Source organism: Sodiomyces alcalophilus, assembly GCF_042370955.1.
Source record: "Sodiomyces alcalophilus JCM 7366 unplaced genomic scaffold ACRALscaffold_8, whole genome shotgun sequence".
Classification (NCBI taxonomy): Eukaryota; Fungi; Ascomycota; class Sordariomycetes; order Glomerellales; family Plectosphaerellaceae; genus Sodiomyces; species Sodiomyces alcalophilus.
Window position 1 is genome coordinate 1,155,428 of NW_027263539.1, and position 15,031 is coordinate 1,170,458.

Here is a 15,031-nt window from a genome sequence, read left to right on the forward strand (position 1 = left end):
GGCGAAATCGCAAGGTGAATGAAGACACGACGTGTTTTTATCGAGGTAATCGGAAGTCGGAAGCGATCGAGATCTTGACGAGGGAAAATATTGAACTGGCGATGTTGAACGCAGGGTATGTGTACCGGGGGCTTTTCGTTTCTTTTTCCTTTTTTTTCCCACTTTTCTTCTCCGGTTGTATTCTTCGAAGGTATTCGCGAAATGGTGATACAACACGATCAGGATGATGCGTCCACTGGCTCCTCGTATTGCATTGACTGCGGATATTGATGACGGAGAGATGCGACTGACATGGGAAGAGGATGTCACCCTCGGGAAGCTGAGGTCAAGAAAACTTTGTCTTCACAACGAAGCAGCGACAAAGAATGCGATCCCATGCGGCAACTGTCGTTGAAGGTAAAGAACCGTCGGTCTTGGCCGGCGCCAAGCCGCCGGGGCGTGTATCGTGGCAATGGGTCAACGGATTGGCCGAGGCGCAATGGCTTTGTTTGACGGCAGTGCAATTAATTGCAGAGGAAGAGATGGTGAGAACGTGGCAGGAGAAGGGTGGGGGCGGAATATAAGGTGAGAGAGTGTTGGCGATTGTCGACAAGACTCGAGTGCACTGAAAACAATGCGCTGAAACAAGAGGGCACTAGACACAGGCGGAGAGAAGAGGAGGGAGGGAGGATACGATAGATCGAGGAAAGAAACAGAGGGTTCTACCAAAGGTATCCGTAAGGTTCGTCGACTTGGGTTAGAAGGGGGGGGGGTTCTGTGGCAACCGATTGACGAAGCAAAACGGAAGTACCTCTGTTTACGTTGTAGCTTCGAATACCTTAGGCAGCACCTAGAAGGCACCTCTAGACGGAAAAGGAAGGGAAAGAACAATGGTCGAGTACGAAGCACGAAATTGACCAGGTAATCCCGGTGTGGTAGACGAACGTTGTAATGTACATAGCCGTACCCAGGTACATTGTACCTACGTTTACGTTGTACATGCTTAGTACATACGTACCCTACGTCGCTACCGAGTACTTCCACAGGCTGTATTGTATAATATACCTATGAAGAATCAAATCCAAATCACATCCATGGCATCTCTTCCGTCGAGGTTCCACAAGGCCAGCTTTAGAGGGTTTAATCAGCGTAGAAGGTTAGAACGACGGGGAATCGCCTTCCGAAAACGGGCCAGAATACATTGCACAGAGAGGATGGTTGGACCTGTATATGTACAATGTACATTGTCTATAAGACCTATGTACCCGAGGGATTCGGAGAGACACCAGGACTTTCTTCGGATGTACGTTGTACAAGGCGATGTACCGCCGGTGGAGCTGGGGGTGCACAGTCAAGAAGGGGGTTTATTTGGGAGGAAGGTACGTTGTACATCGCGCATACGATGTCGATGAAACAAGGGGGCGGGGAGCCCATTACAACGTACGTTGTACTTCGTACACATACGGGTACGAGCGATGGGCACCCAGGTCGACGTCGGCTAGCAAAACCCTGCCATAGGAGCCTGCTCTGGCATAATTACGGGTAAACAATAGTGTAAGAAACGATTTCAAGATGCCGGACAGGGTAGACGTGGCTGGATAACGAAAAACTACGTCGTATTAAATCAACGGGGGGAAATATAGCGGAGATTCTATTTACTTTTCCCCGTATTAGCTTCGAACGGCGGCATTCGTCGAAAAGTTCCACGCATATTCTGGTTAGCTTCTCGAAAACAAATAGAAGCAAAGAGGACGAGAATTCCCGGGTCGTACCAGGCGTGGCGCGAACCAAAGTCTAGAGCAAGCACAGGCCCGCCAGCCGCCCTGCATAGGTAGGTACATCAGGGTGACCACGGGGGCGCACGATGACATGCTGACTGGTAGATGACATGAGCATGGTCGACCAATGAACTGAGATATTCTACCTATGTACACGTGTATTAAGGCTTTTCTACGCCCCCACCACCCCACCAAGGGTTAACTTTCCAATCCTCTATCGATTGGACGAGAGGGGCGTCCTAGCCTTCTTTCGGCATGGATCTTCGGGGGGTTCCAGCCATGCGGTATGGGGCTGATTTACCTGGTGCCCTCAACCGTCTACTTCGTACGAAGTACGCAGTATTGATTCGCAAAAAAGACCGTACATATTTTACCTGGCATCATTTCCAAACTTATATAACGACTGCTACGCAAAGAGCTCCCAGAGAGACTTCCACGTCTTGTTAACTGTGAATCGCAAGAATGTTCCCGGTAGCTCGTTAGCATTCGTGGCCCTGAACAAACCCCACCACTTGGTGGACTTGGACGGCACAGGCTGATGGGGAGAAGGAAGACAGGGAATAATAAGACACTGAAAAAAGCAAATGAAAATGATGTCCGTTTTTGAAGCATTGTACACTACGAGACTCGTACTGTACTACACTACTACATGTGCGAATGCAAAGAGGGGAAGTAAGACATGCGACGATATAAAAGGCAAGTATCCGCCTTCATCACGAGTTACCAGATCGGCACTGTTAATTCGCCGTTAACTGTGTCGGGGCGTCTCGAAACCGCCGTTCCGATTCGAGCCCTTGGTCCTTTTCCACCTTCCTGATTCAGGCCTTCCGTTCTTGAGCTTATCCTGAGTCGTGCTCACTCCCGAGTCCGGACAACACGGACACCCCTGTTTCTCCCTCTCTCTGTCTCGTCTCCCGAGCATTCCTGTACGCTGATAATTATCAGGGTCCCCACTGGTCTGTGCTAATTATTATGGCACAGGGGGTTCAATGTGCTCGATCAAGCCAATCTGAACTGTCGGAACCAGCACCCCCTGTTATCTACTTCGTACAGTACGTGTACATGGGCAATCACGATTCCTGGCAGCAAGGACGGATGGTCACGTATCGAGCACAGACGTAATAACTACCACGTACCCAGAACCCAGACTCCGGCATCATGCAGCCACCTGCTCACGGAATGGCCAGGGGGTTCACCCTCCAATCCCAGATTCGGCTCAGCTGCCATGTTCGTCCTTTACCCACCACCGCCGGCACAATCCACCACGATTATTGCCCTACAACGTATTCGTGCTTCGTACGTGTTTGTCGCAATTTGTGCGCCCTCAGTTCTGCGCCCGTTGGAGCCCGGCTCTTCTGGGGGAATAAAAATGCACAGTTCGTGACTCCAATACGGAAGGTGGCAGATTGTTTCGTCATTACCGTTTCCCTTCCCGTGCGTGTTGTTTCGTGTGAAATAACCAACTTGAGATGAAAAAAAGAAAGGGAAAAAAAAAAAAGAAAAGGCGTGGAGAGTGTCTTACACCCTCTTCCTCAATAAACCACCCTCCTCCCTCTCGCGTCGTCCCATCTCTGCCCTAGAAAGGATTCTTCCGTCCGTCCCGTCGGGGAGGAAAACGGCCCGGCGCGGCAAGGAGACATGGACGGAGTCTCGACGCACCACCACTCCTTCAGCAAAGCAAACACGCACACCCCTTAAACCTCCGAGGCTCCGACTAATCATCGACTAACGGCGACGGAATGCCCGATGAACAGTGACGACCTCCTAGGGATGCTCGCAGCTTTTTGGCTGCTTCCCACTTCACCATGTTTTGATTTACTTGGTACGTCTCCTACTTGACTAGTAGTATGAACGCCGCAGCCAGAGTGATGCTGCATCCTCATAATAGCACATCGTCACCCGGGGATACTACAGTCAAACGAGAGTAGACAGTGTAGACAGTCATCCCTCCCAAGGTGCTTTGATCAGACACGTGTTATGCTCCCAACACAGCCCGTCTCGACCCATACTCCTTTAAATCCTTGCGGCTATGATGTACTTTTGTTTTCTATGTCTATGATATCCATTCTCAAGGCTTCGTCTGATGCGGCGCGGGAGTTCCCCGTCCCGGTCGGAACACCTGAAAATGAAGGCGATATCATAATGCATAAGCTTATGGCCTTACCATGCCCCTTTCCCAATGCGTAACCACGCTCCAACGATGTCGCCCCAATGCAGCAGAAGCATAGCTCCCCCTTCCCCTAAAGCCAGCCTCGCGCCCAATGCCCTCAAAACGTCATGAACAAGACCAACAAAGTCTCAACCCCTTCCTACCCTGGCACACAGTGCAGTACCCGCTATCGACTCCCCCACTAGGGAACTACATTGCTTCCTGACTTTTTGTTCCACATCTGGCACACTCGCGCGGATCTCCCCCTATGACTTCTCCACACGGGATGCCGCGAGCTGGTGGTCGTCATCCGTGAGATGGATCTCCGCTGCGTCGGTGGAAGCGGCATCGACATCGGCCGCCGGCACCGCGATGACCCGGTCGTCGGCATTGCGGTCCCAAACCTGCGCTTGGATATCCGCGAGACCCATCTGCGCGTCAACGTCCAGCGGGGGCGGCTGGTCCCCAAGATCGGACCCCCCACACGGTGACGGCGCGTACCTGTCCGAGAACGGCATCTCGCTTTCTTGGCTCGGAAGATCCGGACCGTCCGAATCAGCCTGCGCATCGTCGCTAGCATATCCCCCAAGACCGAGAGACGGCGGATGACCGGCGTCCAGAGACTGGAAGCTCCAACCTTGCGTGGGCTGGAAGCCAGATGGCTCGCCAGTGGATCTAATGTCGCTACCGATGTTCGTGGATGAGCTACCGTCGTAGGAAGGCAGCTCATCGTCGTCCCCGCGCGTGGTGGTGGCGCTACCAGCCGAACCACGACCCGTTTCTTGGCGAATGGCTCCTGCTGCGGGCCCAGGTCTCGACGACCCAAGAGGGGAGGAGCCGTCGCCGAGACGCTGACCTTCCCCCGCGTCGGACATATCTTGCTCGTCGTTGTCGTCGTCGTCTTCGGCCGGGTTGTCAAACTTCTCGCAAATCCGCCTAAACCGCGGCCCGCCAAGGGGACCATCGGACCGGCGTCGGTAAAAGAGCAGGTAAGCCGCCTTGGTCACCGAACTCTCGGCTTGGCCAGGCGAGACTGAGGAATCTGTTCCGAGCATTAGCAATGAAAACATCCAAGGTCAACCGACACCTCCTTGCAGCTGTTCCTACTAACCGTTGAAATGGTACCACCGGCCATCGACAAAGTTCTTGGCCCAGGCGGTGTAGTGACCACCGCCGAGGCCGCCAAAATGCTCGTCGACGGCGAAGAGATCGTACACCTCTTCTTTGCCATCTTCCTGGTAGAGAACGCGGTTCCGCAGGTCCAGGTCGTGTATGGGAAAGTCCACCATGACATCGAGCTTGTCGCGGCGGTAACCCGAAGAGCTGAACCGCTTGAGATGGACGACAAGGATATCTGGCGTCTTCCAAAGATCAAACTTCTTGCTGGCACGACGGTGTTCCTTGCAGCGAGGACAATACCACATGTCCTGCTCCGAGAGAATCTCGGCTTTTTCAAACTCGTCGAGGCACTCATCCAGCGTGATACCCTTGTTTCTGCGCGTTTGGCGCTTCTTGCGTCGCTGCTCGAGCGCCGGGTCCCTGACGAGCTCCAAGTCCAAAAACGTCGGGCTCCCCCCGTCCTCCCCGCCCCCAAACACGGCTTCCCAGGCTTCCTCGATCCAGTCCACTACTATGCCCTCATTCAGGCGAACTAGAGGACCAGGCACATCGTCCAAGGGAGATGGTTGAGGCGGAACGTCAACGGGTTGAGCCTGTTCCATCTTGGCCTTCCACTCCTTGTTTCGACGCTTCATGCCCTTCTTGCCGCCTTGCATCCGGTGATGCCTGGCTTTCTTCCTGCTCCCGGCCACTCTCTGGGCTGGTCGCTGGTTTCGAAAGTGCTGAATATTTGTTAATTACGGCTCCTGATGAATCAACCATGGTGCGAAGAGACGGGCCATCCTTGTTTCGGCTATATGGAAATAACAATGTACGTACCTTGACGGGGACGTCGCCATCGTCGCTCGACTCCTCATTCATGCGAGTTTGAGCAGACATGGCCGCGGATGCCTGTGCAGGTGATTGCTGATCGCTGTTGCTGTCGTTGTCGGAATCCGCACCGTTAGTCCATGCGCCGGGACTATTAGCCTCGTGTTCACTCGGGGAGTCGGCAGGCGCTCGCGTGGAGAGCCGGGGAAATTCCCGCTTATCGTCGAAGCAGTGCCAGCCAGATGGCAGAGGATCGTTAGAGCGGTCCTGGAGGTAGGACAGCTCGAACAGGTTTTGGAGTTGCGAAGGCAAGTAGTGCTTCCGGTTCACCCACTTGGGGCGTCGCGTATTGTACTGCTTTGGAAGCTTCTCGCTAGCAGGGCGGCCGGATGCTTTGTTCATGGACACCTCGACCATGTCATCTTCGCCTTCAACCGAGCAGTCGATGATCTTGCTTTCCCCGGAGGAATCCGCATCAGTCATCATGGCCGCGTCGGTATCAGTGGTCGAATCATCAGAAAACATTGTCGAGGTCGAGAACGTGGCGGCTCTCTCCAGAATCTTGCGCCGGATGGCGTCCTCGCTATATGCCTGCTCATCGTCAGTAGGATGTCCGGCACGGGTGGCATGCACACAGAAGATACGGCAACATAAAAGAACCCAAAATAAATAAGCAAAAAAAAGGGGGAGGTTGGTTAACGAGGAGCATACCTCATCCCGTCGTAGGATAATGAAATGCGGCGGGCAAGTAACATCATCCCGGCCATAACGCGTGGTCGCTGGGGTTTTTCGACGGTGGAAGACGGGCACTGCCATTCGCTCCGCTCGGGGATCGGCGAACGGTTCTTCGTCGATATCGACGACGGAGCCGCGCGTGGGCGGCTCTCGCGGCCAATTTGTCGGCGCCACTTCTACCTCGTGGAAGGTTGCAATGTCATTAGGCTGGATGACATCGGACACGTCCTCGTGGTCCTCGTATATTTTGAAAAATCTGTCCTTGAACTCTTCGCCGCCCAGAATGCGGTCAATGGGGACCCCCGTCTTCTCAGAAACAGCCTTCCTGAGCCGCTCCATGGAGCTATGCTTCGGCAGCTCAATCTCAAGCTGTACCGCGCGGTCGTTCAAAGGGTAGAACTTGACCGTCCTGCTCCATAGCTCCTCGATGGGGAGAGGCAGGGTCAGGTTGTTAAAGGGGTCGAAAGTGATGCTGACCTTGTGGCAGACTGGACACTTCAGAGTGGACTTGTACATGCCAGTGAAGAGATCGGCAATGACCGAATCGTCACGCCGCCGGGTGATGTCCCACACCTTCTCGGCCATCTCGCGTATGGCGGCTTCGTTTCCGATCATGTCATCGGTCGAATCCGGCTTCTCTATGTACGGTTTCTTCTTGATGCGGCTTAGATCTTCCTGGAGGCCATCCAGGAGGAAACCCAGAAATTCCTGGGAGTCTTGCTGGCCCCAGCCGGAGAAAGTGCTACGGCACCGGCCGATCGTCGACTTGAACTCACGCGGAGACACCGAAGACTTTGCCTCACGATAGATTTCCTTGAGCAGCCGTCCGTACGTGGAAGCCACCTGGCCATGGTAGCCAAGGGGATTGTCAGTGTTGAGCTCCTCTTCGTACTCCCCCGTGAGAAAGTATTTGGTCAACTCTTCCACGCCGCGAACGCACTGCAGTGCCGAGTTCATGTAGCAGGTATTCCCCAAGTTCTGGAGGCCGACGGCCCCCGTGCTCCGACCGGGTCTTTTGTGCTGAGCTCTGCCTCGGGTGACTGGACCGGAGCGAATCGACGGCGAGGGGCTGCTGCGATTACTGTTGGTGTCCCTAGACTGGGCCCCGAGACCCGTTCCACCTGCCCTCGAGGCAATGACCTTATTATTGCCGTGCTTTTTGAAGTAGGTCGACACGAAGTCACCCTTCTCGACTTCTTCGTCCAAGACCAGGGTTTGATCTTGGGTGAGAGCAAACAGGGAGAGCGGGCTCTTCCCGTTATAGTTCTGGTTGCCCGTGTGGTCAACGGCCTCTATCTTGCAGCGACGTGACGCATCCACGTCCAGATAGGTCGAGATGTCTACAAGAAGACGGGTCCAGGGCTCTGGTGCCGGGCTCTGTTCAGAGTCCGGGGAGTCGGGTGGTGTAAGAGCAGAAGAAGGAAGTGGCTCCGATGCCGCAGGCTGAGGCTGGGGCAGGATAGAAAACACCCTCATCTTGCGCTGCAAAGGGATCCGCGTCTTTCTCTTGAGCTCCTTGAAGAACTCATTGTAGGGTGTTGCGACACTCCTCACAAGCACGACTGGCGGAGCATCTTGTAGCTGCTTTTCCAGGGGTATGTCATTCGTGCTGGACCACAAGCGATGAACGGTAAACACTGGCGGGTTCAGCTCAAAGACGACGTTGTCGGGGCTAGCAGCATCGGGAGCGGTATTGACTGCGTAACGTTTGATTGGAGCCTGACCCTCCTTCAGACCATACCATTCTATGAGCAAGGTCCAGGCATCCTCGGGAAAGAGCTCCAGGTCCTCCATGCCCACGCCTGGCTTCAGCCGTACAAACTGCGAGCCATCTTCGAGTGACAAAATGCTTTCGACAATGTCGGAATTGTCGACGGGGCCCAGGGGTTGGCCGAGCAACTCTTTCTTTGCATGTTTTGGGTCGCCTCCTAGTGCAAGAGCCCTGCTCACCCAAGATTCGGAAACAGCATATGCGACGTCGCCAACTTTAGGAAGGCCCTCGCTAAAGGCCTGGAGAAGGGTCCGAATGGTCTTGATTTGCTCAGCTAGTGGTGGCGGCTCTATCAATGACTGTCAGCGTAAGCCTACCCTAGGTTGGCCTAGTGATGGGGGGGAAGGGAAACAAGCACCGGATAACAACAAAGGAAGATAGCAACGAGACAAAGGGAAAATATACCTGTCATCCTGTCCCTGTCAGCGGCCGCAGTGGGTTCCGGGAGGTCGACACTCATAGCCCTGGGGTAATGGGTTCTATGTGCTGCCGACGGGACGTCTTCCCCTTCAGCATTACTGCGGCTGTCGGGGTTGAGACCGGATGCCGAAAAGGAGGCCTTTTCAGTTCCGTCCATAACGGTGTCATGATCCGGCTCCATGCTGGAAGCGCGTCTCTTCAAAGGGGAGGACGATCGCTGGGGGCGGTCGGCATCGCCCGTCATGATGACCCGGCGAGGGACTTGTAAGGGCGACTGGCTCCTGGCTGGGTACCTGCCGGACAGCACAGTGCCAGTCTCCGGGCCGGAAAGATCTCCTCGATCGCTGTCAATATAGAGCTCGGCAACGCCGGACGGGGTGGAGACGGTGCTCTCCGCGTAATCGGCCGAAATGTGAGAGCTGTGTTGAGTCTGCAGGCGTGGGGGCAGACTGGAAGCAGGGTGCGAATCTACGCTGGACAGAAACCGAGGTTCGGTGAACGATAAGGCGGGGTCTTCGTCGACTTCGCAAGAGGGCAGGACCGTGTCCGGAGACGAAGCACTAGCAGGTTCGGCGGGGTCGGGATGGCGGGGGGAGATCTTTCTCTTCTTTGAGGAAGACGTGGTGACTGTGAGCTGCCTACGCAGCTCGTGGGCGAGTTACGAGGGAAGACTGCGGGCGTAATTGATAAGATGGGTCGTGAGGACCAAGACGAGGGAGTTGGATGTGTTGGTCGAAGTGGGATTCTTGTTGCTTCCAAAGGTGGCAGAAACGACGGTCCGCTCTCGGAGGGGAAGGCTTGGATGGAATCCCCGTTAGATAAGATTTTTAGTCTTTTTTCTTTCCCATTAGTAAAAAAAAGGAGAAAAAAAAGGGGGGCAAAGAAAAAAGAAAAAGGCAGGAGGGATAAGGGGAAAGGGCTGGAATTAGCAACAGCAAGTCGAGTGTACGGTACGGGGAAGTAAGAGAGAGTGCGAATAAGTGAGGGTCGTAGGTCAAGAGGCGAAGAGAGCCTAGGAATAAGCGACGGGCTGGTGTGGAAAGGGTTATTGACCTGCTACGAAGTATACCCGAAAGATCGATTAGAAGGAATTTACGAAGTAGTTTGGACGGCAGATCCGGTAGATGGTGGACAGAGGACGGTGGATCAGTTTCGCCGTCTACGCACGCCACTGCAGTTCCAAAACCGGAAAAAAAAAAGGCTTCGGTCAATCATTGATGCGGTTCCATTGAAGCCGCATGGTTGGGCACATCGTACAGTGTTAAAAAGAACAAAAGTACCAAATTTTCAGTGGCGTGGTCCGCACTTCGAAAGTACCTGTTTCGTAATCGATACTTCGCAACCCCACTACCACCAGGCAGCTGTGAGGGAGGAGGGGCATAGGGTGACTACAGTGATGTCAGACCAGACTATACCGGCTTATACCCCACTGGAATAATAGAGTGGCAGCATTGCAGCATTGAAGGCGAGAAAGACCCAAAGCCAGGCGCAGACAGCCCTCGAGGCTTCATATTCAGAATCAATAGAATATAATCCCGAGGTCAGGGTCAAGACGGCATAAATATCAATCATCTTATCCGTCAAACATCACCGTTAATCCACTACACGCCAAGATGAGACCACGCAGCAAGATTACAGACGCATTTGGTGGTCCCTCAGAAACACTGACGAAAGGAAGCCGAAATGGGTCGATCGTGGCCGTTAACGAATACTGATAGCTCCATGCCGTCCTTCTATCACTGATGAGACATGTCCGACAAAGTTACGATGAACCGCCCCGACTCCCCCACCCCATACACATTTCCAGGGACCATAGAACGCCGCCCCATGCGGAACCTGCCCGTCAGATTTTGTCCCGTCCCGTCTGCCTTGTAAATGTCTATAGTTTTGCACCCAGATCTTCGTACTGGCTGAGGTCGTTGACCGGCCGGGCTCCGGGTGTCGCCTGCAGGCTCGCCCGGAAGTCACGGATATCGGTAATGATCACCGGTCCCTGTCCCTCATTCGACCCGTCCACACCCTGTAAACCGTTCACTTTGGGTCCCGTCTCCTCGGGTTCGTTAACAGCGGCAAGCACCGCGGCAACCTTGTCGTCTGACAGCTTCAGCTCGTTGGTGAGGTGCACCTGGAGATTCTCCGTGTCGGTCCGCAACCCGGGCCGGAGAAGAGCAGCCTTGACCTTCGCCTCTTGGCTCTCCTCCAGGCTCAGACTCGCCAACATGGCCTTCATCTTCTCATCCACGTGGGCAGACGCCTGTGCAATGAGATGTACCGACAGCCTAGCCCGCGTGGGCGAGCCGGGCTTGATGTACCGATCGAAGAATTCTACCATGTCGGCCTTGCTAAGCTGCTGGATATGCTCGGCATCTCGTTGGGCTACATCAAAAGTTGCGCGTCAGCAATTAACCCCAACAGTTCTCGTGTTCATATGGCGCGTTGGGCACTCACCTTGCTCAAAGGAGAAGTATTCGTTCGAAATGTGCGTCCAATGCCTATTGCTCTCCTGGTCGAGATTCTTAAGCTTCTCTAGCCGCTTTACAATCAAACTCCGCTTATGGCCTTCAAAGTCCTCTTCAGACATGTTCTCGAGCGTCGACGCAAACAAGTTCAAGAAGGCTTCGATCCGGGACTCCAGATACTCGGGCCGCCGCTCGCTCTGGATGATGAATCGGAACCCAAAGGTTGTCGAGAAACTTCGGGCGCCGCTGAATACAACATACCCGAGTTGCTCTTTGGTCCGCAGTTGATCAAATGCTGGCTCATGGGCCATCTGGTCCAGGAGAAGCGTCTTGGCACGCACCCAGTTATCACCCTTGTCGCCGACGTAGAAGAACGTCTCGAGGGAGTGGTTGACGTTGGCCGGATCCTTGAGCGTCTTCCTGTACACATAATTCGACCCTGGCGGCAGAATCAGAGACCGGATGACGGGCCACTGGGCTCGTGGCAGGGCCCGAGGCTTCAGCGTCGAGGAGACCATTTCGGTTATCTTCAGTGCGTCCTCCTTGTACACGTTCCCGTGAACGAATGCTTCGATGCGCATTTGTGACAGCATCAGCTTCTTGAACTGGCGGACATCCTCGGCGGTAATACTGGGCAGTTCCGCCAGGTACTCCTCGACGATGTAATCACACTCTGAGTTGAGCCAGGATGTGTAATCGGAAACCTGGTTGAAGGGCTGCTGGAGCTCCCAGTTGTTGTACCCTCGCTTGAGCCGTTCCTTGATGATTTCGAATCTGTCGTCCTTGACTTCGAGGTCGCGGATCGTGACGAGGACCTGCTGTAGAAGGACGGCGAGTTTGTCGTTGTAGCCACTGAGGTCCAGGAACAGACCGCGTGCGTCGAGCGAGACGCTGTACTGCAATCCTGCCAACTCGGCGTCGTACGAGTATTCCTCCAAAGCATCCCGCACCAGATACGTGAACAGCTTGGCCTTGGCGGCGTTTGCTGCCGAGGCGTAAACGTTAGGGTTACGGCAAGAGACGACCACGTTGGCCTTTGGGACCCAGAAGGTATCATCCTTCTTGAACCAGGTCCGCGCTAGGGCATCCTTGCGAACAATCCGTGGTGCCAGGGCGGGCTCCTCGACCTCCCTCTTCTCAACCTCGAGCTTCGTGGGAATGAAATTATTCTTGTGAGGGAGGTGCAGCTCGGGAAATCGCTCCGCGGACGTGCTCGACGAGGCACGTTCAATCTCGACAAGGAAATCCTCGGGGATCTTCTCATACCGATATTCGGTGCCGTACCACTTCTCCTTGCGGTCCCAGTTCCCCGGGAAAGTCCTAGAAACGATGGTCAAGCGCAGCTTGTCTGGCGTGAGGCACGCCAATCCCTGCTCGATGAGGCCTGGTTCGAATTTCCTCAGCCGACTGTGCCCGCTGAGGAGCCACTCGCGGGGGAGGGGCCGTTGCATCACCGAGCTGATCCTGCTCGTAAATCGACTTGCGGGAACCTTCTGCTTGAACTTGAAATCCACATCCGCCATGCCCTTCTGTTCTTCAAAGATCCATTCTTGGGGCGGCGTCTCCTTGAGCATTGCAACGTACTGGAAGAAGACTTTGACAATCTCCTTATAGTTGGTAAGGCCCTAAAGACAATTCTTGCGTCAGAACACCTTGTGCGGTGTGACGTTGGTGTAACAAAACTGCTGCCACAACTTACCTCTTCGGTCAAGCGAATCTGACAGTCGAACATGCCCCCCGTGCCAGGGCAGATGGGATAGGCGCCGGCGCTGAGGCCATTGACCCAGCCCTTGGACTTGAGATAGGCCATGATACTACCTGGCCCTTCATGGCCGATCAGATGACTGATGTAACGGCTAGGTTGGGACTCGAACAACTTCTCTTCGTCAAGGAAGGGGAAATTGAGGTTCAGCTCTCTCGAATCCATGACTGGCTTGGCAAAGACTTGCATCCCGAGCTCGCTCTTTCGGAAGGGGACCTCATCCTCCCAGCGGTTTTGGGGCAGGTTCTTATCGGGAATGGCAGAGAAGAACTCGGCGACCCATGCCTGGAGGACATCCAGCGACTCCCTACCAAGGACAACCAACTTCATGCGATTGGCGGAATAATGCTTATCATGGAACTCCATAAATTTCTGGCGCACGTTGATCCCACGCGCTTCGGGCAGGAGCTTGAGGACCTCAAAATTACCAGTCGAGAAGTGACAGTAGGGATGGTTAGGGTTAGAGAGAGACTTTTCTAGCTGGTGAAGGCGCCATTGATCACTTTGTAGGTTCTTCTTGTTCTCGGAGTCCACGGCGCGAAGCTCACGGTCCAGGGTCGACTCGAGGAACAAAGGCTCGATGAAAAACTGAGCAAATCGATCCAAGGCGCCCTTCAAGGCGGAGGGATTCTCATCTGAGGGCTCTTTGTCGTCGGCCGGCCGCGCAGAGATGTCGAAGAAGTAATTGGTGGACGTAGAGGCGGTGTAAGCATTCGAGCTACCCGAATTCGCCGCCAGATATTGCGAATATTCGTTCTCGACAGGGTACTTCTTGGTGCCCATGAACAGAAGCTGTCGACGGGAGGCGAGAGAAACAAGCGGCAGAGGTTAGCATGAGCACGCGGGTAGATGGCAAATTGATATCAAGCAACAGCGACAGGTAATAACTCAAGATAGGACAATGTGCTTACGTGCTCCACGGCGTGCGCCATGCCGGGCATGTCATCTTCATCGCTGAAGTTTCCCACGTTGCAATCGAGGGCAGCGCTGGCTTTATCGGTTTCCGCATCATGTACGAGCAATGCCTCGAGATTGTTGGACAAACGGATAACGCGATACTCTCGGTCGTCGAGGGATGGAGTCTCGAGACGGTCAGTCACGATCTCCACGGGCTGGGATCGAAGATCCCCCGTGGGGGAGTCGAAATCTCGGGGCGCCATGCTTGTGTTTGAAACGGCGCGTGGTAGATGTCGTTCCTGGTGGCTATTGGGGGTTCGTGATATGGGGGGAGGATGGAGGCAGCTAAGCTGCAAGAAGACAGTTTGAGGGAAAACTCCAGCTACTGCTCCAAAGCGGCCCGTAGTGGAACTGGGAAACGAGACCCGGGACTTTCTCGGGGCAGAGTTCAAGCGGGAAAGCGGTCGAATGCCACTTGTGATGATGTTGAAACTGGAGGACGCCAGGGCGGTCTAATACAACGTGACTACTCTCAGTTCAAGGGCCGAAGGAAGCGTACCCGAGATGGTAACTGGTAACTGAATGGGGATTCCTGTCTGGTCCGGACCAACTTGAGCTAAGGCTACGAGAAAGGGATCGTTTTTGTCGTTTCTAGTTTGGGCGAGCTTGTTGATGGCGAGATCGGAGAGCACTGGTCGTTAGGAGGAGGCCGTTTTTTCTGTTTTCTTTTTCTAAATTCCTTGAAGGACCATACGTAGTCGCTACGCCCGCGGGGAAGGGGGGATCGGCATTATGCAGGTGGGTTGCAGTTGAGTAGGTACCTTGAGGGCCAGTCAACGCTCTGAGCACATGTAGGTACCTCGGTACCTAGGTACCTTAGGCAATGACTGTCCTACGTACCACCACCTTGCCGCAGATATGTAGTGTACCTACACCGTAATCATTACGGCGTACTCGGTCTTGCATGGAGTGGTACAAAACAACCCAAAGGGTTAGCTATCTCTTTCTCTCTTCGAATAGGCAACCTCCCTCGCCCAGCGAAGTACCATGTCCCTCCCTTTCTGATGATAAGGGTACCTACTAAGTTGGCATTACTCATACCAGCGAGTCGGGTGCCATTGTGGACCCATCCTCTTCTTGGATTAGATCGAG

The 15,031-nt window shown here is 54.3% G+C and overlaps 2 protein-coding genes across 2 annotated transcripts; both read right to left on the reverse strand.

Annotated features, from left to right (window-relative positions):
- Positions 1-4,172: 4,172 nt before the first annotated feature.
- On the reverse strand, positions 4,173-9,410 carry ACRALDRAFT_1036555 (uncharacterized protein; the record flags this gene model as incomplete). The annotated part of the gene is made up of 5 exons (XM_071015027.1): positions 4,173-4,948; positions 5,018-5,747; positions 5,845-6,426; positions 6,547-8,630; positions 8,747-9,410. Coding segments are annotated over 5 exons (4,836 nt in total), but the record flags the coding sequence as incomplete, so codon positions are not given.
- Positions 9,411-10,155: 745 nt separating this feature from the next.
- Positions 10,156-14,608, reverse strand: ACRALDRAFT_1083325 (uncharacterized protein). Its single transcript, XM_071019435.1, has 4 exons — positions 13,894-14,608; positions 12,920-13,774; positions 11,210-12,845; positions 10,156-11,137 (listed from the first exon to the last, which is right to left on the reverse strand). The coding sequence occupies exons 1-4, from the start codon at positions 14,140-14,142 to the stop codon at positions 10,641-10,643; spliced, it is 3,237 nt and encodes a 1,078-aa protein (XP_070871697.1). The 5' UTR covers positions 14,143-14,608; the 3' UTR covers positions 10,156-10,640.
- Positions 14,609-15,031: the final 423 nt, after the last annotated feature.

What these genes read in the sequence shown, in the direction of transcription:
- ACRALDRAFT_1083325 (XM_071019435.1), bottom strand. Translation starts at nt 14,142, where the DNA reads ATGGCGCCCCGAGATTTCGACTCCCCCACGGGGGATCTTCGATCCCAG. An exon ending in TGGCGCACGCCGTGGAGCAC is followed by an intron (nt 13,775 to 13,893) that starts GTAAGCACATTG and finishes TCCCGTCGACAG; the next exon opens with CTTCTGTTCATGGGCACCAA. An exon ending in ATACTTCTCCTTTGAGCAAG is followed by an intron (nt 11,138 to 11,209) that starts GTGAGTGCCCAA and finishes CTTTTGATGTAG; the next exon opens with CCCAACGAGATGCCGAGCAT.